The 25130-nt window shown below is 33.5% G+C and overlaps 1 protein-coding gene across 1 annotated transcript in view; it reads left to right on the top strand.

Moving 5' to 3' along the window:
* LOC108547991 (glutathione S-transferase 1-1) overlaps nt 1-22067 on the top strand; it is a 29416-nt gene extending 7349 nt beyond the window's left edge. Inside the window, exons 2-6 of the mRNA XM_017900743.1 lie at nt 16255-16368; nt 17762-17820; nt 18408-18549; nt 18992-19159; nt 21924-22067. Coding sequence (XP_017756232.1) covers nt 16255-16368; nt 17762-17820; nt 18408-18549; nt 18992-19159; nt 21924-22067 — 627 coding nt within the window. The remainder of the gene's footprint in view (nt 1-16254; nt 16369-17761; nt 17821-18407; nt 18550-18991; nt 19160-21923) is intronic.
* Nucleotides 22068-25130: the final 3063 nt, after the last annotated feature.

The following is a 25130-nucleotide window of genomic DNA, read 5'->3' as shown; positions in this document are numbered from 1 at the left end:
CACTAATAAAACAAAATCCACGGAGTGGATCCATAAAATGTTCAATAAATACATTTTTGTTATTGTTTCGGTGAATCAATGTATTTATATTACTGCTTCTACTATGTAGTAAAACTAGAATAGATAATAAATAAATATGTCAAAAAGTTTTTCCTTCAAATCAATTTCTTTAGTAGTTATAAGCACTTGTACCACAACAATCATGCTGTGCCAATACTTTTGTCCAGCACTGTAAGCCTCTGTTTCGCATTTAGCAACCAATCGCTCACAAACTTTTACTTCTTCGCTTGTTATTTTTTCGTAATTTCTCCAAGTACATCTTCTTATATGTACATTAACTATCTCTATCCTTTCCATTCGTTTTCAAAAACTATCATTTGTATTTTAACGAGTAGTCCTTATTTTTCGTTCAAGTAGGCATATTGCTATCTTACTTTCTATATTTAGAAAACTTCTCATAGTTACCAATGCACTATAATTCCTTTCCTAAATGACAATTCTAATTTTCTGACAATTTCTTTAGTCATTTTTGAGCAAATTTGCCCGATTCGTATTATTTTAATAATACATTTTTTATTTTATGAAAATAACGCAAGGAAAAATCGAGAGATGTCAAATTTTAGGGTCATAACGAGAATGACATTCGTTATAAGTCAAATAACTACGAAAACGAAGAACGTGTGATGTTAATCACAATAATATATTGGTTAATATTTGCTTTTTACGAAGCATACAGTATAACCTTATATCAGATGTTTTATGCTTGTAAACATAAGTAACGATGATTTGCATCGTTAATATCTGTTTGTGTTATATTTATGGGCAAATCGACGAAATACTCTGGTTATAAATGTCACGTGAATATTTACCAAAGGGGCGACCTAAATTATCATAGACCAATCGTTGTGTCTCAAAGTAAGTTACCTGAAAGTAAAAATATTTGTTCTTTAAAGAAACAAGACAACTAAAAATAAAAATAATGTGTCTATTGTAAAATATAATTTCGAAATAGACTAGGTTTTAACACTTTTACGCGTTAAATTTATGATGAATACCTTCACCCTAATATTTTCAAAGCATACAATGGTTAACATGTTCCGTGCCAAGCCGTTTTTGCCCGACATAATCTCCAGGCCACTTGTTGTTTTGGCCAAAAATTGATATGCTATCACACAATATATCATTACATCATCAATCCATAAGTAATTAGCTTGTTTGGAGTAGTTATCACACCGTGTACCATTTATAGTACACGTGACGCTGCAATCAGTTCGACTGTAAAAGTCAGTCAGTTCGACAATTTTCGATTAGTAAAAAGAACTAGAAGAGTAGTGACGCTTTGCAGCGATTGCCCGAATAAACCATTTTTATTTTTATTTTTATTTTAAAAAATCAACCATTACATGTTATTAATAATCATTGTATATATAACAATTAAACAAATTTATGTATATATTGTATATCTATACTGCATTTTGTATAATGCCTCATTCTTTTAGTGGAAATGTATTTTACAGAATTAAATTTGTCATAAAATATGTTTTCAGAGCATTAAATAAATATGTCTGCGTATAACATTTGTCGTACACGTGGCCTGCAGATTAAGTTTAACGTGTACCACAAATGGTACACGTAGCACGGAACGTGTTAAGAGATGTTTATTATGTACAGAAAATTTATAACTTTTTCTTAATTTTCGACATTTCTCTTTATGTTTCCATAATAACGTAACCATAATATCGTCGATCTACGATCAGATACTAGCCACTGATCGCTGAAGAGTTTCTACGCTTACCTTCAGATCAAGTCCACAGATATTAAAGTTAATGATGGCAAGACTAAAGTATTAAATTGAATATCAATGATCCATTGGTATCCATTGGCTGATGTTAAAAGATTTAATATAAATATGTCATCGACACGATTATTAAATCAGATATTCAACTGAATACTCGTATACATATATTATGTAGAATATTTTTAGGGTTCGAGAGTGAGTGCATGGGAACGCTAGGGCCTTCTTCGAAAATGGGGGATAATAAACAGCAGCCTTGAGTTCGGCTCGAGCGTTCAGAGTGATATTTGGAAGAACAAATGCCCATACGCAAAGATTAGTATGAACGGGATATTTATGACTGTATCGAGAGAAACGAGCGTGAATGCGTCTGAGTGTTTAACGTACTTGGTCGCGTGGAAAATGAGTGATCGAGAAAGGAAGCCTGCGCATGAAAGAAGAGAGACTGTTAGGTTTAAAACAAGGGTGCAAGGGCGCAGGCGAGTCAATGTGTAGTCGGTATGGAGAGTTAGAGTTTATGATCAGAGTGTCAGTGTCAGTATCAGAGTCGAGTCTTGTTTCTTAAGCTTCTCGGCGCCTTGCACTGCTTTATCGCACCTGGTCCATTGCGGATATAGCGGCAGGTGTTGGTTGCAAATTTATATATCATCTTACCAATGAAACGGACATAGTCCAACTAGCGGAGGAAGTCAACCCGCACTTGACCCTGTGTTGGCTTAACACGTTGAGTGCTACGTCAGTCCCTAGGGACTGACAGTAGACTTTTCGTTTGGACGGTGTGGATTTTAGGGACTGACAGCGAATTTTTCGTTTGATCATCATCGGTGCGTAAGAGGCATTGTCAAGGGTTAAATTATCAACGACAATTAATATATTGTAAAAATTTAATTCCCTCTGCTAAAGTAAATCTTTACACTTCCGTGGCTTTTTTCGACTGATCGTTTCTTGGTGATCGCCTTTTTGCCTTTCTAGCATTCCCCACCCCATTATCTTCTGTTTATAATTTGTATATTTGTGCATTGGCTGTACCATTCTCACAGTCCAAACGACAAAGTGAAACAAAGTAATCTTCTGCTCATACCCTTCGGTATACTTGAGCTCGGCATCAAGTGCTCACTAGCTGCCGCCTGAGCGGAAAGTATAGCAAAATCGGCCACGCACTCAAGGTGTTAAGGAGTACGCCCGGGGAGGAACCCGATACTGACGTATTACTCTTGGGCCACTTCAGGTCTGGCATGGATATGAAGATCCAACCGTTGATCTCCATGGCCCGTTGCTACTCCCTCTTCCGCATCGAGTGGCATGCGCGCGAACGCATGGGGCACCACCAACTGGACCCCAAGGGCACCAACGAGGAGGCGAGGTGAGTGGACTTTGCCGGTGTGGGCCCGCCAACTTCACCAAAGTTTCCGCACTGCGCAGCTGTTGGGAACATCAGTTCCATCGTGGTTTCTAGCGGAACCCATACGCCAGTACCCACACCGGCTTCTGCCCTCAGTATCAGAGTCAAGTATTGTGCGCGTTACCGGGGCCCGCCAACTGGCGACCGCGCCGTGCCTCGAGCTAATGCTTTATAACGGCTTCGCGAAAAAGATGTTGTTGAACTTTCTAGCGTCGCCGCTGCAGGGGAACGCGTGTGTAGGTGTTGGACACGCGGCTTGGAAAAACCCTGCCCTCACCGTTGAAGGATCATTGGACAAGTTGGACCTACCCTTGCGGGAAGCAGCTCACTTGGCCGTGGCTCCGGGTTGTCTAGCAGCCCGCAGCCTCGTTACCAGCGGGGGCCACGTGGAGGCGGAGCTGCCAGCTTTCGCTCGGTCCCAGCAGGATGGCGTGTGCCGATATACCTGCACCGTCCCGGTATCCGTCTTTGGATACCGCCTGCGGTGACGGTCACAGGCTCCTTACCTCTATTCCCTTGCTGTTGATTCCTCCGGTGCTTCTCGTGGTCATCCTGTCTGGCCATCTTCTTCGTAAGTCCATGTTGGCTGCTTCCTCCTTAGCAGCGGTTGGTCCTGTTCCGGTTGGGTCCTGCTTGTGCCAGCCTTGTGCTTCTTCTTGGTCCTCTGCTTCTAATATCTTCTTCTTCTTCTACCACACCGCCTCTTCTCCCTCCGCCACCACGATTTCCTCTTGCTGTTGTTCCCTCTCTTCTTTCCCGCCATTTCTTCTCCTTGGCGGAGAGTACGTCGCGAGCGAACTTCCGGAAGTGACGAAACGCCTTTTTCGACGTGAGGATATGACTTTCGACTGGCCACCTGAATCTGTGGCCGTCGAGTCCTTCTTTCAGAGCGCGCCGGCTTTCACCATAGAGTGGGCAGTCCTCTATGATGTGCCTCGGCGTTTCCTCTTCTCCGCAGTCGCACAGTTCCGTATCGCTGCAGCCGAAGTACTTCAGTTTGCTATTGAAGTCTCCGTGGCCACTGAGGAACTGTGTCACATAGTGGTCCACGTGGATCCATTTATCCTTGACCCTCTCGTGGACGCTGCTGAAGTAGGCAGTATCAGAGTCAGAGTGCGTAACGTAGGCAGAGTGTTTAGTTGGGTATTAGCGTTGTGTTAGCGAGCTAGAATTAGACTAACCTTAACACATTGAACGCCGGCGGCATATGAGACATTTAAAGCCTGAGCGCCGGCCTCAATTCGTTTGTTTCCGAATAATGAGTAGCTAAAGAAAATATTTAAAACTTATACATTTTCTTAAAATACTATATTTTGATTGCATATTCGTCATTCTGTGGGCATTTCGCTATTACTAGAATCATCGGAATTACTCGAGTTTTGTAATGGAACAGCTCTTGATATTTTCCTTGGACCCAAATCACTATCACTATCCTCGACTTGTATGTCAGAGAGTCAGCAATATACTCGTTGAAAGCTTCACTCATATTATATGGGTAAAAAGTTACAGAATAATAAGACTTATTATATTATTCAACAAAAACCATAAACCTACGAAAGAGGTACTAACTAAGGAATACACTGCTTGATAGTAATTCTTGTTTTGATTGTTTCTGAATCATCGTATACGTTTTATTTTTGGAGTATAACAAATGCAGATTGTCGTAAATATGACAAGTGAATGCAAATTGATGTGTAAGACTTCTATACAAGAGAAAAAGAATCCTCATCATCGTGAGGGTAAGAGTCAAGTGACAAACTTACACGTACCTTGCCCGTATATATAAACATACATATAGGTCACAAGTAATAGACCATCAACTGTATTCGTAAAAAGTAAAACATTTATTATATTGAGTTGTTCATAAAGTTTAAAACGATTCTAAGCGAAGTTTGTACGGAAGCTCTTGGCCTTTTCGGCGTTTCCTCTTCTCCGCAGTCGCACAGTTCCGTATCGCTGCAGCCGAAGTACTTCAGTTTGCTATTGAAGTCTCCGTGGCCACTGAGGAACTGTGTCACATAGTGGTCCACGTGGATCCATTTATCCTTGACCCTCTCGTGGACGCTGCTGAAGTAGGCAGTATCAGAGTCAGAGTGCGTAACGTAGGCAGAGTGTTTAGTTGGGTATTAGCGTTGTGTTAGCGAGCTAGAATTAGACTAACCTTAACACATTGAACGCCGGCGGCATATGAGACATTTAAAGCCTGAGCGCCGGCCTCAATTCGTTTGTTTCCGAATAATGAGTAGCTAAAGAAAATATTTAAAACTTATACATTTTCTTAAAATACTATATTTTGATTGCATATTCGTCATTCTGTGGGCATTTCGCTATTACTAGAATCATCGGAATTACTCGAGTTTTGTAATGGAACAGCTCTTGATATTTTCCTTGGACCCAAATCACTATCACTATCCTCGACTTGTATGTCAGAGAGTCAGCAATATACTCGTTGAAAGCTTCACTCATATTATATGGGTAAAAAGTTACAGAATAATAAGACTTATTATATTATTCAACAAAAACCATAAACCTACGAAAGAGGTACTAACTAAGGAATACACTGCTTGATAGTAATTCTTGTTTTGATTGTTTCTGAATCATCGTATACGTTTTATTTTTGGAGTATAACAAATGCAGATTGTCGTAAATATGACAAGTGAATGCAAATTGATGTGTAAGACTTCTATACAAGAGAAAAAGAATCCTCATCATCGTGAGGGTAAGAGTCAAGTGACAAACTTACACGTACCTTGCCCGTATATATAAACATACATATAGGTCACAAGTAATAGACCATCAACTGTATTCGTAAAAAGTAAAACATTTATTATATTGAGTTGTTCATAAAGTTTAAAACGATTCTAAGCGAAGTTTGTACGGAAGCTCTTGGCCTTTAAGCGATGTATGATAACAGCGAGACATGTTGTACTAGTTGTACCTACTATTATTTTAGTATATATCGCCAAAGGTAAAGTAAAATGGATTAATCCAAGTACATCTCTTGTCCTTGTACTATCTCGCTAGCCATCTTCTCATCTTCGTGCAGTAATTAGAGGGCACCGACGTACTGACATACGATCATACCTACGAACAGATTAGTGATACGATATAGACAGAAGGCAGAGGCAGTACACCTCCAATCTGTTAGAAAAATCTGAGACAATCCGATGTGATATTCCGCTGCTTCAAGTGCATGTAAGGACATGACGTAACTGGAGACGTAAGAACAGATTCAAGAACAGAACACGGAGAACTATCGGAAATTTCTATTATAGAACAAAGTGAACTACACAGGACGTAGGATTATCTTGCACTTCGGGATGTAAATATGTAAAATGGGAATTTTTTTGTTGCCAAAATTTATTCCAATTGTAAGAAGATAAAATCAACTCCCAGAAATTCAAATATTTTTCAATTCTATTTTATAACTCGCAATTTGGTAAAGATTAAAAGTATAAAAGTGAGTGTTCTTTTATTAGATCTATCAAGTGGTAGAATACTTACCAATTTTTTAAACAATTAGAAAAATGTTACGCACAGAAAATATTAATAAGTTTAGCAATATTAATTAGTTTACCAAATTTTAAGGAGGCGTATCTGAATCGATGATTCACTCTTAACAGTACTTAACAATACTTGAGTGGAGGTCATATTTGTTTCAAAGCTTCTCTACCTTCGATCAAACAACCATAGTTCTATAGCTAATAAACAATTTGCTTACAATATATACTAATATAGTTCAACATCTCCATAAAATTCGATTAGAAAAACATATTCATCTATGTCATCATTGTGAATTAACTTTCGTGTCAAATCTTGAACTAATATACTTCGACATCAAATCCATTTCAAAAATGGACCAACCCTTGGTACATAACCTGTCCTAAGCATAAATGTAAGCCTTAATAAATTTTTACTGCCATTATTACTGCCATTATTATACTTGATAACCAGATCCTGCATCAAATTTGGTAACATTCTAGTAAGAAAACTTGTTCCAAGTATTTTGACGCTAACAACGACAGATTTGACTAATGATATAACAGATACTGAAAACTGACTTTATAACAAAACTTTGTAACAAAATTATTGCAGTACGTAATACGAAGACTCGTCAACATGTACAGTTTCGAGATATTTACGAACAAATAAGCACGAGTAAGATATAAACAACCCAGATACTATTGTTCACGCTATCCGAACGCAAACGAATATTTTTCCGGAACGTTCCGAGAAGCGACAGATCGCATTCGTTGATGCTCGTTCGCACTCGTTCACGCTCGCGTCGCTGTCCACGTTTATTCGGCCATGTTCGTTCTCGCTCGTCCGCGTTCGCCTGGTGTAAACCCGGCTTTAGCACGCTCGTAAATAGTATAACGAGAGAGTTATAACGGAACATCGATGCGTATACTCATTGCCGATCGAATTTATATTTTCTCTCAAATTCTACAAGCTTAATACAAAAGCTAAGTACTAAAAATACCCGTAGACACGTATGTACCAACAATAATTAAGGAACGAAATAGTTATTTAAAACCTTGAATATACAAATATGTACGAAACTACCTTATATATTATATATTATTTTTTAAAAATATAAGTTGCAAGTGAGGTTATCGACGAATGTCAGTATTCCTTACCGATTTTTTGAACATTTTGTACAATTTTTCCTATAAAAGCAACATGTAACTAGCAATAACTGGCCATAGTTCTCAAAATAATGGCAAAATCTCTTTGGTAATATTGCATGAAACTTTGTCTATCCGTGTCTATCAGTAAGATAGTCACAAACAGACAGCAGTATTTGGTACTTAGGTTCATCATATCACTGATGTTTACCAAACAAATTGTTTACACTAAACACTGTTATCTATTCCTCAAAACAATGACGAAGCAACAGCAATTACGTTGATTTTCATGTCATACAAATTAAGATTTATTTAAAATTTCATAATTTGAGCGAAGCCTCTTCTCTTGCTCCTAAATTTAATCAAACCTAACTTAACCTTTAACAAAACGAATAATTTTATCGTATATTTAGTCTAAGATTAAGTTAGATTAAATTTTTTAAGCTGAAACCACAGGGAGTGGAGCGTTCTTCTTTCATTCGATCGTGGAAACTAAACGAACCCTTGATTAACTGGTACGATCTGAAAATCAACAGTACTGTCGTAAGTTCTTACGACATTGCTTCGAAGAATAGATAACAGTGATTAGCATGAGTAATCTTTTTGGTAGGCATCGATGATACGACGAACGTGCCTGGTGTTTGCAACCTATGCCCATGTCTATTTCACGAATGCACACTATGGGCAGAATTCAGTGGTATAGTATCAATGGAATTTTGCTAATACCTAGGAAACTAAGACTGATTGCCGGTTGTACATGTAGGAAAAAATTGCTCAAAATGTTGCCGTTTATAAAGATTTAAAAAATATCGGAATCGGTGAGTAGTAGTAGATCATGTAAGCGAAATTCGGACAGTATCAACCGTTCTGTTTTATATTTTGAGCTAGAATTAGTGACATTTAAATTTGAGAAAGTAACGTATCGTATATATATTCATTATACGTATCATATACAAAAATACCTATATTAATCTATCGAAACCAAAGTTGTCATTTTGTACCAATAATTAGTTAATTATGTTAATAAAACGACATTTAAATTGTAGAATAATATTGAAATTTTACTTTTACATTCATCACAAGTAAAATAAGTAGTATTTTCTCCATCTGTGCATTCAAAAACAAACAATTATTAAGGAGAAATTCTCATATTGTGTTATTTCTTTCGTTTCGAAATTTGCAATATTTTTTTGCGAAACCGGAAGAAAAACTAAAAATCCATTTCTTAGTTCATTTTTAGTTACCAATAAATTGTATTTACAGAAAGAAAAATTTAGTTGGCACTAGTACATACAATACTGTATGACAACAGAGTAATAGACGACAGAGGCATGGAAACATTTTAGATCACGATGGTCATATTAATGTACACAAAAAATTTCACAATCAGGATGATTTATTACTCTCTATAGATTAGATATACCTATAAAGAAGAATAAGAACGAAAGAATATAAACATACTCTTATAACGCGTCATAAAATCGAAAAGCCGTTAACAAATAATACAACCTCGAACTATGTGACATATGTTTACTATATTAATTTAGTTTTACAACAGGAATATTAACATTTAAGGTAAGGTAAGACATGCCATATGACTATAAAATGTATATCATTCAATAAAAAGTTCTCTGTATGCAACTAAAAAGAATTTCTTTTTAATATTGTAATATCATTTTTTAGAGCAATTAAATGATAAATGATTAGGATCATTTTTTAAACTCCAGTAAAAAATATGAATTTTCTGCTAATTATTAATGAGGAACGAATATACCAATAATAGCGTTATATTCCTTGATTATGCATTAATAAAGTGATATTAAAAAAATAATTTTTTTAATAATGAATGAAAAGATCAAAGCACACTAAAGTGATAAAGAGATAAGCTTCTTTAAATCAAAGCATCTCCATAAACTATTAAATAATATTAATCAAGTTTCTTGTTTACAATCAATTAATCTAATTTCAGCAACGTAGGAAATTAAAAATTTCGGGAATTTGAAATTTTGTACTTGTATTTTTTGCAATTTAAAATTCTAAAGACTTAACTGGTAATCTTCTATAAAAAAAGGATAGGAGAAGCTGAATTTCTTTAACAAAGATTCCAATAAAAAAAACCTATGAATAAAGAAAAAAGTATCTTTCAAGTACATTCTGTCGTATAACAGATTAAAAGAATAAGTACTATGAATAAGTAAATATGTACATTAATATCAAAAACAATTCAGATATTAGAGTCCTTGAGCAAAAATCTGTAATTGTGTTTGTTTCTTCCGTTTAACAATAGTCAATAAAAATTTGAGCAAAAATTATATTGAGAATTTTTTGCAATAAGTACTTCAAATTTCGAGTTCCGAGAGTTTCAAAAGTTTCAAAATTTTACAAAGCTTCGAATTAAAATTTTGAGAAGTCAAGGTATAATCCTACTTTCTCACAAAACAGAAAATACTAATTGCTTTACTATTATTAAGGTAAATGTGCACATTGTACTTCAATAATAAATTACTTCGTTTATCAAAAAGATAATTATCAGTTTGACATCTCAACAGACGGATAGCAATGCCATAGTATTATTTTCGTTATTAAATAATCATCATCTTTTCTTTTTGATACTCTTGCAAAAAAACGTGGAAATTGTACTTTTAATCTTTTTGAAAGTTCCACACTACAGAAATGATGAACATTTCTAAACAATTAAACACAAATTCATACGGCTTTTAAAACAGATTAGAAGTACTTTGTATTTAATATCAGCTCGATGTCCAGATACGATAGAAAAAACTGTTTTTTGAACCCATTCAAGGTGCAATTAGCATTACCACGTACGATTCGGTAAATAGTGCAATTGACATCGAATACGAATTAATGAACCTTGTAATTATAGTAGCCGCTTGCTGTTCGCAATGCGGCCAATTTACTTCAGCAATGACCGTCCTTTTGATTCGATGTTCATTTGCTAATTATCCTCGACCTCGGTTTCACGTACGTTTTAATTACACTACAATGGTCAGTAAAATTCTTTAATCGATAGTTCTTCCTCTTCTCTTTGCAACTGAACGAAACAGCCTTTTCGATATTACAGTAGTATTTCTAATCTCATCCTAAACATCTCGTAATAAATAAAATATAACCGATATAAAAATACAATAATAAATATTGATAATGGCTTCTCAGAGGGAAGTATATAGTTATAAAAGTGTAATTGTTTTTTAAATTTTTAAATTGAAAAACTTATTAAATTTTATACACTCAACACTCAACACTGATCGCTTTATTCTTTCAAAGGAAACTGTGAAAAACAATGAACAACAATATACATTTACTCAAGGAAGATAGTTTTGAATTTTTCGCATTCAAGATCACGTGAAGTTCATATAGGTTATTGAATCGACCTTGACCTAGGCTATCATGTAACGATGATAAAAATGTATCGTTGCATTTAAAAAAAAAAACATTAATAGCCCTAAAATCTATAAATATATGACGTTGGGAAAAATTTTTGCATATCATAATATTTACATCTCCAAATCAATCAACTTTTTCCACTAACATTTTTTTCTATAAAGAAACGTAAACAAAATATTCGAGGTGATCAAGTTATTTCGTTCACCCTGTATAGGATGTTTTAAAATCAAAGCATAAGCTTATAATACTAACGTAGGAGAGAAAAAATATGTAATCAATATAAACGAATATACTTGTTTAGAATTTCAAAAAATACAGTTCATTTTTTATTTCATTTTCTGAAAGTACGTGCTCGGAAAATATTTCTATTAATAAATATTGCTGGATTCGCAAAATTAACGATGTTATTACTTCCACGACTTTAAAATAATGTACATTAAACTTTTCCTAATATTCGTCACGATTTCTAAACATGATGTTAGTTTTACACAAACTAGTGGACTTGGTTTTAAAATTGCATTGTAATGTAGTTTGTAAATTCTAAATATACTGTAAATGCTATATATATTTTGTCAAACGATTACTATGATATCGCAAATTCTAGTTGACCGATTGGCATATAATTCGGAGGGAATCCTTATTGCTATCCTTATCGCTGGACCTTAGATTTTCAAAATTCAATGCTTTTTACTACTTCTTTTCAGGTCGCTAAATATGAAGAAATGAACAAAAATCTAATTACTCGAATCTGAAGTGCTGCAAAATTTTTAATTTTTAATATTTTTGAACAATTCTAGTTTCGGCTATAGCCCCATTAATACTGAGTAATATATTGTTTGTTTTTTCATTTCTTATAAATATAGTAGTAGAAATAGTGGCCACTATACAGATACCTTCTCTTAAAAAGCGTTTATTAAAATAACAGTTTCCGTAATTTTTAATATTTTTTGATGAAAAAAATTGTGGATAGTACTGAAGTATAAAGCTAAAAACATTTAGCCAAGAACAATTTATTTTTAATTATAAATAATTTGAGATTTAGCCAGGGATGCCTCTATAAGTGTCTAATCAGCAAAAAATACGAAAATTAAATTTCATATTTATAAAAGATGTTAAAGATGACAGATGTAGTTTTTAACTATTTCTACCAAATTATTTTTATTATCTATATTAGTAACATTATTTTCTAGTACTTAGTAATTTGTAGTTTTCATAGTAATTGTAGCTTTTCGTAAATAATATGCTCTAATGTGACCTATAATAATAATAATGTACTTTCCAAACAATTATTTTCTTTACATTCAATGTATTGCCAACATAATCGATTATGATGTAAAAATTTAACGTAATGTCGAAAAATCTGAATTTAGTACTTATACTGATTAAATGCTTTTTATCGTTTTTAATAAATATTAATTTCTAAATTTATTTCGATTTGGTCCTAAATATGATAGTCATAACTGGTTATAAATATGATATATATTTATATTATAAAAGTATTATTACAAATACCAGCGTAAAATACACGTATGAACAATTAATTTATATTATAAAATGGCAATTGAAAATATTAAGTATTAATCCAATGTGTATGCACCTTCGATATTGTTTCCTGATCACTTTTCTGATCTAAATCAAAATAATGAAACTCCAAATGGCAAAGGAAATAAGGCCAATCAGATAATATAGGAAAAAGTTCTAATCGATAATTTGCCTACTTGCCTATATACGGATACTTAGTATTAAAGAAAATAATACACCACATCGGAAAATATTACTCGTATAATATTTCCATCTTTCTAAATAGTAATCGGTGTGTTCACTTAGCCCGAACAATGACGTGTTTCAAACGTTTATTATTTAAAAAAAAATTAACAATCACCATATTTATCACAAGAAGACTGTATTAATAATTTCAGTTGTAGTGATCAATATGTATTTTAATGTATGAAAATAATTGTTAACTTAAATTTATTTAGTACTTGATAATTGTAGAACATAATTTACAAAATACAATCAATGCCTTTCAATTCGCTCGCAATGAATAGTAAATTAATATAATAACCATATATATTATATATATACAACTCCAAACAATTCTCCTCATATCATCTTTCGACTTCTCCCTAACAAGCTCGACACAACTCTGCTTTCTTGAGAGAATTGCCCCTTGCTTTCTCGAATTTTCGTCGATCAACGTTTTCTCGATAGGTCTGATTTATTTTCTTGTCCACTCACTTTCACTTCGTTTATGGCCCTTTTCCATTTGGGTCCTTAAGCCTACGATACTACACTAGTAAATCATTTTTCCCTTGCATAATCGAAGTATGCCCTATTTTCATCGGGATAATACATTCCATCTACATACATTTCTCATTGAGTATCCTTTTTTCCTCAAGACTATGAACAAAAACGGTGGTTTATGTGTAAAACGTTCGGAACAATATTATTTAACTATCAATAAGTAAGTTTCTCTGGAAATATGATTCAAAATTTGGCTAAAATGGCTTCATGAAAATTCTACTATATAAAAACTATTACATTGCAATAAATATGGCTGTACAGTGAGGTGATATTTATCAAAAATATTTTTAAATATTTATTAATTATATATCTATATTTCAATTACTATAAACTTTGTAGTATATGTATATACATAGACCCTACATACTGTATATTTTCTGTTTCTGAGCGTTTATTTTTGTTACAATTACAACTATTATTACTGTTGGAAATAATTATTCTTTAGCTCTATTAACAATAATTATATTTTAGTTTACTTTTAATTTAGCCCGCGTGAGACGTTTTTCACGCATCGCTTGAGGAATACACCCTTTTTTATCCATTTACATTTTTATATTTTTAATATTATTATATCATGATAATCCTGTCAAAATACATTGATTATAAATGCATTTTATTTACGTGAATATTTGCCCTGACATTTACCAAAAATACAACTAGGGATTCAATATAGATAAAAGTAAAAAACGAATAAAGCGAAATCGTTTTTACGAATTTGAAAACCCGATAGCGTTGCAATAGTGATATGTAACATGTACAGAAATAAAAAAGCCACCGAAAATCATTACCTAGCGATGTAACTAGGTAGTTCCTATATACATTATTGCGTACATCGAACGAGTCAGCACACGAACTCTGCTCAGTTCACTCGTGCGAACAAAACAGCGCATATTCATCCCGCTTCTATCATTCACGAAAAATCATTACGTCTATCAACCTCAGGAAAAAAACGGTAAACGTGAGTAATAATCGTAATCGTTAGTAACCAGTTTAATACCATACATTAATCACATACTTATTACTGCGAAAAGTGGCAGTTATTCCGTTGCATGTTCCTAATCGCGTTCACCGGTTCGCGTAATAATTATAAGGGGCAACACGGTTCGCTTGGTAGAATTTCTTGAAACGATAACGTCTAAATTAAGAAGCTCTTGACGAGTAAAAACCGTTCCGTTTCGTTCATTCAGCAGACTCCTCGTTGAATAGGTTTCCTTCTTTTCATCGTTCGTACGCGCGCTTCAACTATTTCGCTCGATCGTATCGATTGTTCGTTAATGGCGGACGCACGTAGCTGTAGACCAGTTCATCCACGTATGTGTAACCTCGTCGTGTGAAAAATAGTGCTCTATCGATTACGCCCGATTGAGACCAAAACTGTGGAAATACGTTTCGATCGAGCTAGAGATGAAACTTATACTGGGTGCTCGCTTTCCCGCGCGTTCCTCTTTGGAACCTAACCTCCAAACGAAGTTTGGAACTTCGAGTAGACGTCGTGTCACTCGTTGCGTTTGCTGTAAGAATAAACGAATTTTTTCGTTTCTTTCGATTTTCATTCTCGTATCGTTTCAATTCTTTTTTGTCTTGATCGATTTTATTTTATTTTTTATTTTTTTTTTTCATCGTTTCTGTCTATACAGATTTTCGATTCGCGTTCGACTTTGACGAGGATCGAACATTTATAACGTAAACAAGGCGAATCACGTGTTAACTGTCGGCATAGTTGAACAAAGGGGAAAAGTATGTGGCACGATACGCATTAAATACGAAGTTAGGTATACAGAACAGTCTCGTGACTTTCGTACGCGTGGATATTGCTTTAGTCAGCGATATTGATTTCATCGAAAATCGTTGCAGACGAAACCAATGCAGCTGAAAAAAAGGGACGTGTAATGGAATATTTCGATACTTTTCGCTGGCAGTCTCAAAAGTTTTAAAATATCTTTTTTATTAGTAACATCGAAATGATATTTCACGGATCTCCACGTGAATATCGAATTCCAAAGTGGCTTACAGCGCGATACGAACGTATAAATCGGATTAATCCCTTGCACTATGATTTAATTATGCGAAACTGTGCCTAGTGAAATTATTTCATTTTAATTAACCATCATTTACGCATTTTATTTGCCATAACACTATAAAAATTTGTAGGATTTATATAAATTTTGCGCATATTGAAATACGTCAAATATTATTTTAGTCTATTTAGTTTATTTAGTCTATTATGAGATTTAGCATAAAATCTCGACAAAATTTGTAATTGTAATGTAAGGAGTTTTAAGTAATAAATTGCAGGCTGTACGTATATTTTTTCCAAAGATTCGATCAGTTAATAGTTATTATTAACAGTTCGCCCCCCTGTTTTTCTTCATAAATAAGTGAAATGAATGGACGAATAACGGCCATTTTTTCATTGTTGTACGAGTTGGCAGTATGAATTGTGGTTATATAAAAAATATGTTGATAATTATGAAAATGATCTAATACGTAAAAAATTAAAAAAAAAGAACCAGTTTTGTCACTTATTTCGTGTTACATTTATTCGCGTTACAATGACATGGAATAATTTTTGGCAAAAATATTTGAAACGCGAGAGTTTGAATATTTCGAAGCGTCACATGACTTACGATTAAAGTACTTTCATAATCACCGACATAAATATTATCTATATACTAATTGTAACGTTACTGATTCATTGACATTAAAACATATAATTTTAGTTGACGAATCATGTCTGTGTGGTTCTATTGACTGCAGAAGCTATTGGTATCTCCTTAAACCTCAAAGAAATCAATTTATTTACTGGGGAACACCTGAAGCCGGAATATGAACAGGTCAGCACGATTAAGGATATCTGTCTCGTACCTTCCATTTCTTACAAAGTTTAATATTATCTACCATTAAACGTGTTAGCAAATTGTAATCAAGACGCAAAATATTAAGATTAAAAATAATAAGAAACATGCAAATGTTGTTAGTATTAATATAGAAAATGTTAGTGCATATTACCATACTATTGTATATTAATATATAGGGTGATCCAAAATTAATAGTACAATAATTATATCTTGAGCCTATACGGCTCGAATCAGCTCATAAAAATTAAGAAATTGCAGAATTACAACAAGGACTTGATTTTGGGGAAAAATTCATTGAAAAATTAGTCGAAAATCAATCGAGGATATGTGCACCTACATGATGATTGGCATTACCGATTTCGCACACGTCTACAATAATTGCTTTTGCATACGATACTATGGCACACACTGTTTACTGTCAGATTTATCATTCGGGTTTTTAATATGTATTGTTTCAATGTTCGAACAAATTCGAATGCAAAATATCATACAGAACGTTCAACACGATTTAATTCACAGAATACAACTTTCTAGATGAAAAAATTTTTGACATTTCGAACAATATCTTGATTAAAATAAACTGTATTACAATTTGTATCATTAATATCGTTCACAATCCTTAACAATTTAGTATAGGTAAATACTGATAAACAGTGACTGACGTTGAACACATACGTAAGTATTCACGATGGCCGTACTTACGTCGTAAAACCAGTAACATCAGTTATCAGTTAACGCACATTAGACTAATTTTTGAATGCATTTTTCTCAAAAACGAAACCTCCAATACAATTTTGTCACTTTTGATTTTCGATTTATTTCGAATCACAAAATCTCTCTCACGCTATTTGTACCACTGATTTTGGACTATGCTCTATATTATCAACACATAATAACAGAGAAAATAGAAATATAAATTACTATTAATATAGGAAATATTGATAGAAAATATTAACACACTGATTACTATAAACTCGATAACTGTGAGACTCGTCGATTTCTTTCAAGGTTGACGTATTGAAAAATCTTACATGTAAAAAACATAGTACGTCAACTAGACCAATAGATATTAGTGTCAAATAAGACGTGGACCAGTATAAATTAGTGATGCACGATCAACGAAACGCTCTTGTCGATTTCATCGTGTATGGTATAACGAACAACAGATCGAAAGTAATTAATAGAACCCGATAATTAATCAAACCTGATATTACATTTATTGAGCTTTATTTCGTTCTTTTCGTCCATTTTATTTAGTCGATTGTCGTCTAACGCGGGTCAAAATAAAGCTACGTTTGGTTTTAACGATGTAATTTTAATAAAAACGATTCGTGCGAGATAGCATTCTATGATCACCTTTCTGTTGCAGCTAAATCCGCAAAAAGCAATTCCATTTCTCGTAGATGACGAATACAAGTTATCAGAGAGGTTTGTAATTAATGAACTCGCGCTGTGTTCCAATTAAACATTCGTAGACTGCTCTTCCACTTCCCGGAGAAAAAATTATTAAATATTTTTTCACAAGTGGGAAGATTTTGTTACGTAAATTCCAAAAATCACAATTTTAACGTTAGAAATGTACGGAATGAAAATTTATGCGTTTGCGAAATCCTGTTACTTCTGTTAACGTTATCAATCAGACAAGCTGACGACTATTGCCGACATCGAACATCGTTGGTATCTGTACTTGTTTATTTTTTATTTAAACTTTTGTTTAAAATTGACAATGCCAAGTTTGATAAAAACCTTAAAAAGTCACTACGTTTATAATTAAATCGGTTAGTAAAATATGGTAATTTGCAAACGCATAACTTTTGATTCCGTGTGTGTTCATGACGTCAAAATTGTGATTTTTTTAAATCTATGCGTCAAAATCTACAAGTTGGAAAAAAATATGCTACAATTCCATGGTCCGGGGAGCGGAAATTTTCTCATTTGTAAAATATAGTATAAAATAATATATAAGTGTATTTTTTTCTATTTCCTATCATTGTTTATGTAATAAACGATTGCAGTCGAGCCATTATGTCGTATTTAGCCGATCAATATGGTAAAAACGCTCGACTGAATCCACAAACAGTGATTGGTCGAGCCTTGGTCAACCATCGATTACATTTTGATATTGGTACTCTCTACAGAGGCATGAAAGATTACTATGTAAGTATCTTAATTTTACATTTCTCTTGAAGAAAATAAAAAATAAGATGAACAACATTTTTTAACAATAGGAAAAATAAACGTTTTAAACTTCCATGAATACAATCGTAATACTATCTTTTGATCTTACGACATAAATACATTAAAGCTTACATCAATACATAAATAATCATCGAATCTTAATGTAAAGTATGAAACGAAATTTCTCTAAGATACTTGTTGCTTGTTACGCTCCCATGAACAGTTTTCGGAAAATATTTCACGAAAAATAGTTAACGAAATTTATAGTTTTATTTCTGGAAATTGAACTTTAGTTTTACATCCAGTAATTCGCGAAGCGAAGGAGTTCTACACATTTTCGTAAAATCCACTCGTAGAACCGTAACTTGAAAATATTCGAATATTCGAGGATTCTTCTGAAATTCTTTTAAACTTATTACAGTATCCAGTCGTATTCGGGAAAGAAAAAGAGTACAATCCAGACCGTTACAAACCACTGGAAGGTGCTTTTGATGTTCTCGATAAATTTCTGGATGGACAAGATTATGTAGCTGGACGCAATTTGACCATCGCTGACCTAGCTTTGGTCGCTACCGTATCAACGTCGGAGGTAAACGGAAGTTACCAGAAGAGTGAAACATGAATTCGAGATTTCAATAAGAAGTATTTTATTTATCGATACTGTGTGAAGCTGTACAAGATTATTAGCAACGCACATAAACGCGCAATTCATTTGGAACATATATACAGAATGTTCAAAAAGGTTGGGACCAAATTTAGACTATGTGTTATTCAGGTCAAATAGATGGAAAAAGTTAATATAAACTTATATCCGGAATTACTTTACTAAAAAGATATAAGCCTTTAAAGATATTAGGGTGTCCCATAAGTTTCTTCCTTTTTTTTTTTGATGCGAAATCAATAGGCGATATTTGTTGTTTAAGGTTGATTTACTGTGTTATATATGAATGGTTTTGCTCTATTACCTTCTTCCATCTCGCAGGAAGCCTCATTATGCCCTCTTTCCAAAATTGTTGATACTTACTTGAGCATTTGAGCGAGCATTCTCTTGATGAGGTCCGTATCCGTCGTTGCTGGGCGGCCGCTGCGGTTTTCATCTTTCAAATCAAAATTGCCAGCTCTAAATTTCTTAAACCAATTGCGGACGATTCTAATAGTCGTAGTACCACTCCCATAAACAGTGCAAATCTCGTCTGCAGTGCTCAGCTCTAAATTTCTTAAACCAATTGCGGACGATTCTAATAGTCGTAGTACCACTCCCATAAACGGTGCAAATCTCGTCTGCAGTGCCCTTTGCACTACTACTCTTTTTAAAGCAATGAAGCATAACATGCCGCAAATTCTTCTTTTGGCTATCCATATTGAACAGCGTAGAAAAAGATTTTAAAGGAGACTTTGTCACCAACGAAACGTACTTTGAAAGAGCTGTGAGACGACAGAAATCGATGCCATAAACGAACAATAAATATGCCTGCATGTTTACAAACATAGCCGGCTCGAGGACATACATAGCGTGGCGTGGAAAAAACTTATGGGACACCCTAATATTTTGATTTTTTTGTAACACTTATAAGAAACGTTCGGAAATTCCTCCTTCTGCAAGAATGCAGGCTTCCATTCGTCGAATTAGCGATTGTCGAACTTTTTCAAATGATTTTATTTGCATTGGAAATAACGGTAAATTCATTTCGAATAAATTCCCAAAGTTAATCTGTTTCTCTTGTATTTTCATAAATCGACTCTTTTGTATGACGCCATAAATAGAAGTCAGGAAGCGTTAGATCAGGTGACTTAGGAGGCCAGCTTATTGGTCCTCCACGACCGATCCAACGTTGAAGGAATTGGCTATTAAGAAATTCACGTACATTCCGTCCAAAATGTGGTGGCAGACCAACATGTTGAAACGATATTTGATAGGATGCTCCAATGAGATGATATGCAATATATCCTGAAGATTTATTTTGCAAAAATTATAAATAAGATTGAACTGTTAGTCTGCATGACATCCTATAAGAACCTATCAATTTGTCGCCTATAATCCCCGCTTACATATTTACAGAAAATTAATGCTGTACATGCAAAGTTGTAAGACGAACTTTGTCAGTCAATCTTTGAACGTTTATATGTATCTTTTCAATAAAGCCTTTTCAGACATAAGTTTATATGAACTGTTTTCGTCTATTATCAGTAACATGTAGCCTCAATTCGATCCCAACCTCTTTGGACACCGTCTATACAGAGTAGTTCACGAAATTATTCGAACGCTATACAAATTTTGAGAGAGTACTCTAATTGAAAAATTCTGATTTTAATGGAAGTATTCGTGAACATAAGGCATAATGAAGTATATATGAATCAATTTGTTGTATCTGCAGATATTACTTCGCGTAGGTGAAATCATTACTCAAAATTACAGTCAAATCTCTGCTTTTCTCAAATAAAAAAATGTTTAATTTTTAGTGCTCTGTCACCTTATAGTAAAAATTTCTCTATGCGAGATTCCGCTTAAGGAGAGAAAAAATTGTTAAAACTTTGATCGTTGATTCTACCCCCTCAAATTCATTTTCGGCCGCCAAAATAATTATTTCATGTGTGACTCGCTATGTTTTACGTACATACAAACATTCGTTAAAATCAGAATCTTTGAGTAAGAGAATTCTCTTGAAATATAGCATTCAAACACTTTCGTGAGGTATTATATAGATATATATTAGAGAAATATATGTGGGATTGGAATAAGGACGGCCCTGAAAGAATGCCAAGTGTGTTTGGGCTTAAGATGAAAGTGACCGCGTGCAAGCTAAGTAACTGCAAAGAATGTTTTTAGTAGGGTCGAGCGAAAGTTTAGGGATGCGTCCAGGGTGATTGAAGTACCTGGCCCACGGAGGTTGCGTGGGAACGAGGCATGATTGGGAAGGAAAACCTGGGTATGGAAAAGGACAGAATGAATGCTTTAAATAAGGGTGCAAAGGCGCGGGCAGCTCCAGTCTGCAGTCTTCAGAACAGTCTACAGTCTCCAGTCTTTAACGGTCTCCAAGAGTTCTTAAGCTAGTGTCTAACAATAAGAGTATGTCGGCAATAAGTCAAAGTCGAACGCGTCCATAGCGAATCCCTCTTGTTTCGTAACCGTCAACCTACGTATAAGCTTATTTTATTCTATCAAGAAGTAAAACAGCGTTATTTTAGTCAATCCACCCAATCCGATCTCTACATATATATTACAAATAATACAATAGACAATATCTTAGAAGTCACATATAGAAACTATGGAAGTGAACATAAGAAAAATTTAAAGATCAAAGATATACATCATATGCTTCTTTAAAAACTTGAATAATAATTACTCATTCTAGGTTTTTGGGTTCGATGTGGAGAAATACGCTAATGTCGCTAAGTGGTTGGACAGAATAAAATCATCGGCACCAGGTTATCGCAAGGCCAATGTCGAGGGTCTAGAAATACTGAAGAAAATGATTGAGGATTCTAAGGAAGAGTAATCTACAACGATATCGATGTATCGATGTATATTATAATAAAATTAACGATGAAAATTAAATGAAAATAAATTACACGTAACTCGTGTATTAAATAAATATAGTTAAATAATTTCTTATTACTATGTTATATATCTGTGAGGGTATTTGTATGAAAATATCTTATTTGGATAAGATTATGATAATAGATTTTATACATTTTTTTATGGTGTATTAAATTTTACATCATTATATGTAATACAAATTATAACTATTTAATTTCAAAATGATTAATTTAAAAATAATTGATAAAACTTTCCTGAAGTATAATTGTTCTACAAAAATATGTTCCATAATAAATCCAGAGTAACATTTTACTTTGTCATTTGAACCAAAGTTAATTTATTTAAATCGAGAAATATAAATGATTTAGAAATGCTAATAAGTATTAAATTGAAATAATTTAATTTAATTTATTATGATGAACGAAGTGATTTTAGAAAACGAATAAAATATATCCATATCGACTGAAGGTAACGTTATGCATTATCAAAAGAACATATAAAAATATATAATAAACATATGATTTCTATCATAGACGAGGTACAGTTTTATGTCATAGGTATTTCTATACGAAGTGGATTGTGGGACAAATTTCTCACGTAATGCGTAAAACCTCATATCTGGGGATTCCGTTACCATCTAAGTGTTAATTTCAACGTTATCAACTCAGTATAGAATAAGATTGTAGCATTACTTATGATAGGAATTAAAACTAAATATAACTGCAAAATTACAGATAAAATTTGTTTGTAAAAGTCAAATTTTTACAAAATTTAAAAAATTTTGAATTACGGAAAACGTTATTGAAACCAAACTACGTTATTTGCATTATAGTAAAGTATTATGAAATTATATGAAACTGATTAATAATGCGAGATAAATTTATATAAAAATACGTACTAAATGATATAAATTACAAATTCTATGCTATATCGATGAAATTAATTTTCGTACGGTTTAAAAAAATTAAATTGTGCTTTTATTTTTAATATTTATTATTATGCCTATTTTTTACTTTATTTCGACTATTTCGATTTACTTTATTTCTTTTATCAATTTAATCAAGTCCAAATATTTTTCTTACACATAAACCTGTTATAATTTAACAAGTTCTCAATTCAGTCACCGAAGGGACACCTGCTTATAAATCACGTCACTGACTACCGAAAAGCAACTTCCTTGAGAGTTTCCCACTCCTCAACCGAAAATCCTTCCGACACATCTTCGTCCAATCAAAAAACTCTAACTTTCCTCCACTAACATCCACTCTTAATCAATCAAAACAGACTAGAGGAGACACTGAACAGAACATGACGAGACATCACAGAAATCGAAAAACAAAGTACGTATTCGTCACCCATCACCGAAACATCTTATAAATATCGTAAAATGCGTGTCCAAAACGGTACTTCGCTAACGTGACACATTTAGCTGTATACTGTTTACAAATAAATAATCACAACACTAGTCACAAATAAATAATCTATTTCAAATTACACTCACGATCTCACGTAAAAATATAATACTAATCACGCAATATTAAATTGGTGCGGGATGCGATCATAACAATTGGAGAAAATCTATTGATTAGACGCAATATGTAATATTAGTGAGAAGTAATTAGAAAATAAGAAATTTCAATATGACATTGATTCGTCTTTCTTTGATTATGACAGCCTTAAGACGATTTTTCAATTAACTCACTAGCGCCACCACTATCCATATGTCCAAAAATATAATGTAAATATCGTATATATCGTTGAACTATTTTCTAATTTTACTAATATAATCTTAGAATCCTCTTTTTGCCGCATTTACAACATCGTTTCAAATATTTCACTTTAACGTACATATTTCAGCTGTTAAACGTAGTAAATGTAAAATATACGCTCGAATAATTTCGTGTATGAGCATACATATATATGTTTGCAATTCGAAAATAAGAATAGCAAATAAAAATACAGAATAAAGGAGAATGAATAGTTGCAATTTATTATATATACCTTAATCTAAATGATTTCTTTAAATTTTCAAATATTAGATCAACGTATCGTCAATTATGTTAACTACATATTTTTTGTCATAATATAATAAAAATATATTTTTGCAAATGATTTGGATTTTTTTCATATACGTATTCACATTTATCAGAGAAATTTTGAAATAAATCTGTAAAGCAATACAAAGATCTCTGTACATCGAGGTACTTACCTACACATTCGAAACCCTGTTCCTGAAGGTCCTAATACGATATTCGCAACCCCACTGGCAACTTCCTACATCTAATACACATATGTCTTACTTGGAACGAAATAAAGAAAATTGAACTACAGACAGTGTATTAGAATGATAGCATTTAGTAAAGCAATATTAGGACCGATATAGTATACACATATGTCTTACTTGGAACGAAATAAAGAAAATTGAACTACAGACAGTGTATTAGAATGCATTTAGTAAAGCAATATTAGGACCGATATAATGATCTGAGCATTTTACTGACATAACACTACCTTCTGCCAAAATCGGTAATAGTTAAAAAGAAAGGAAAAGTAGATTAAAAAATGTAATGTTAATAAAAGACATAAAGATTGCGGCCATTAAAGAATCGAAATAAATACCCGCAACGATCGATCCAATAAATCCACGCGACGTTCTTGCGAGTACAAGATAATCTCATTTACTACCTTCGTATTCGCTTCAAGATTCACACTCGCGAACTAATGGTACTGACGATGATCAGTCGAATGATCAGCTAGTACAGTTCCAGCAGGAAGCACGTGACACCATCTCAAAGGCTAGGAACATACAAACCGCTCGATAAGGTCCAACCGAGGTGTTCCCTACATACTAGACCATTAATCCTCGACTGAACATCGTAGCAAGACTACCTCGACAACGTAGTCTCAAAGTCGATCCATATCGAAGTAAACCGACACTCGGTTGAATGACTAATAAACCGACTTACTGTTGCAAGTGCCACTAAAACGTGAGACAGCCGAGTATCCAATAACCGCACACAAC

The sequence above is a fragment of the Eufriesea mexicana genome, unplaced genomic scaffold, assembly GCF_001483705.2.
Source record: "Eufriesea mexicana isolate 0111107269 unplaced genomic scaffold, ASM148370v2 scaffold1357, whole genome shotgun sequence".
Taxonomy (NCBI): Eukaryota; Metazoa; Arthropoda; class Insecta; order Hymenoptera; family Apidae; genus Eufriesea; species Eufriesea mexicana.
The sequence above is the reverse complement of the archived record's forward strand: the minus strand, read 5'-3'. Positions and strand labels throughout refer to the sequence as shown.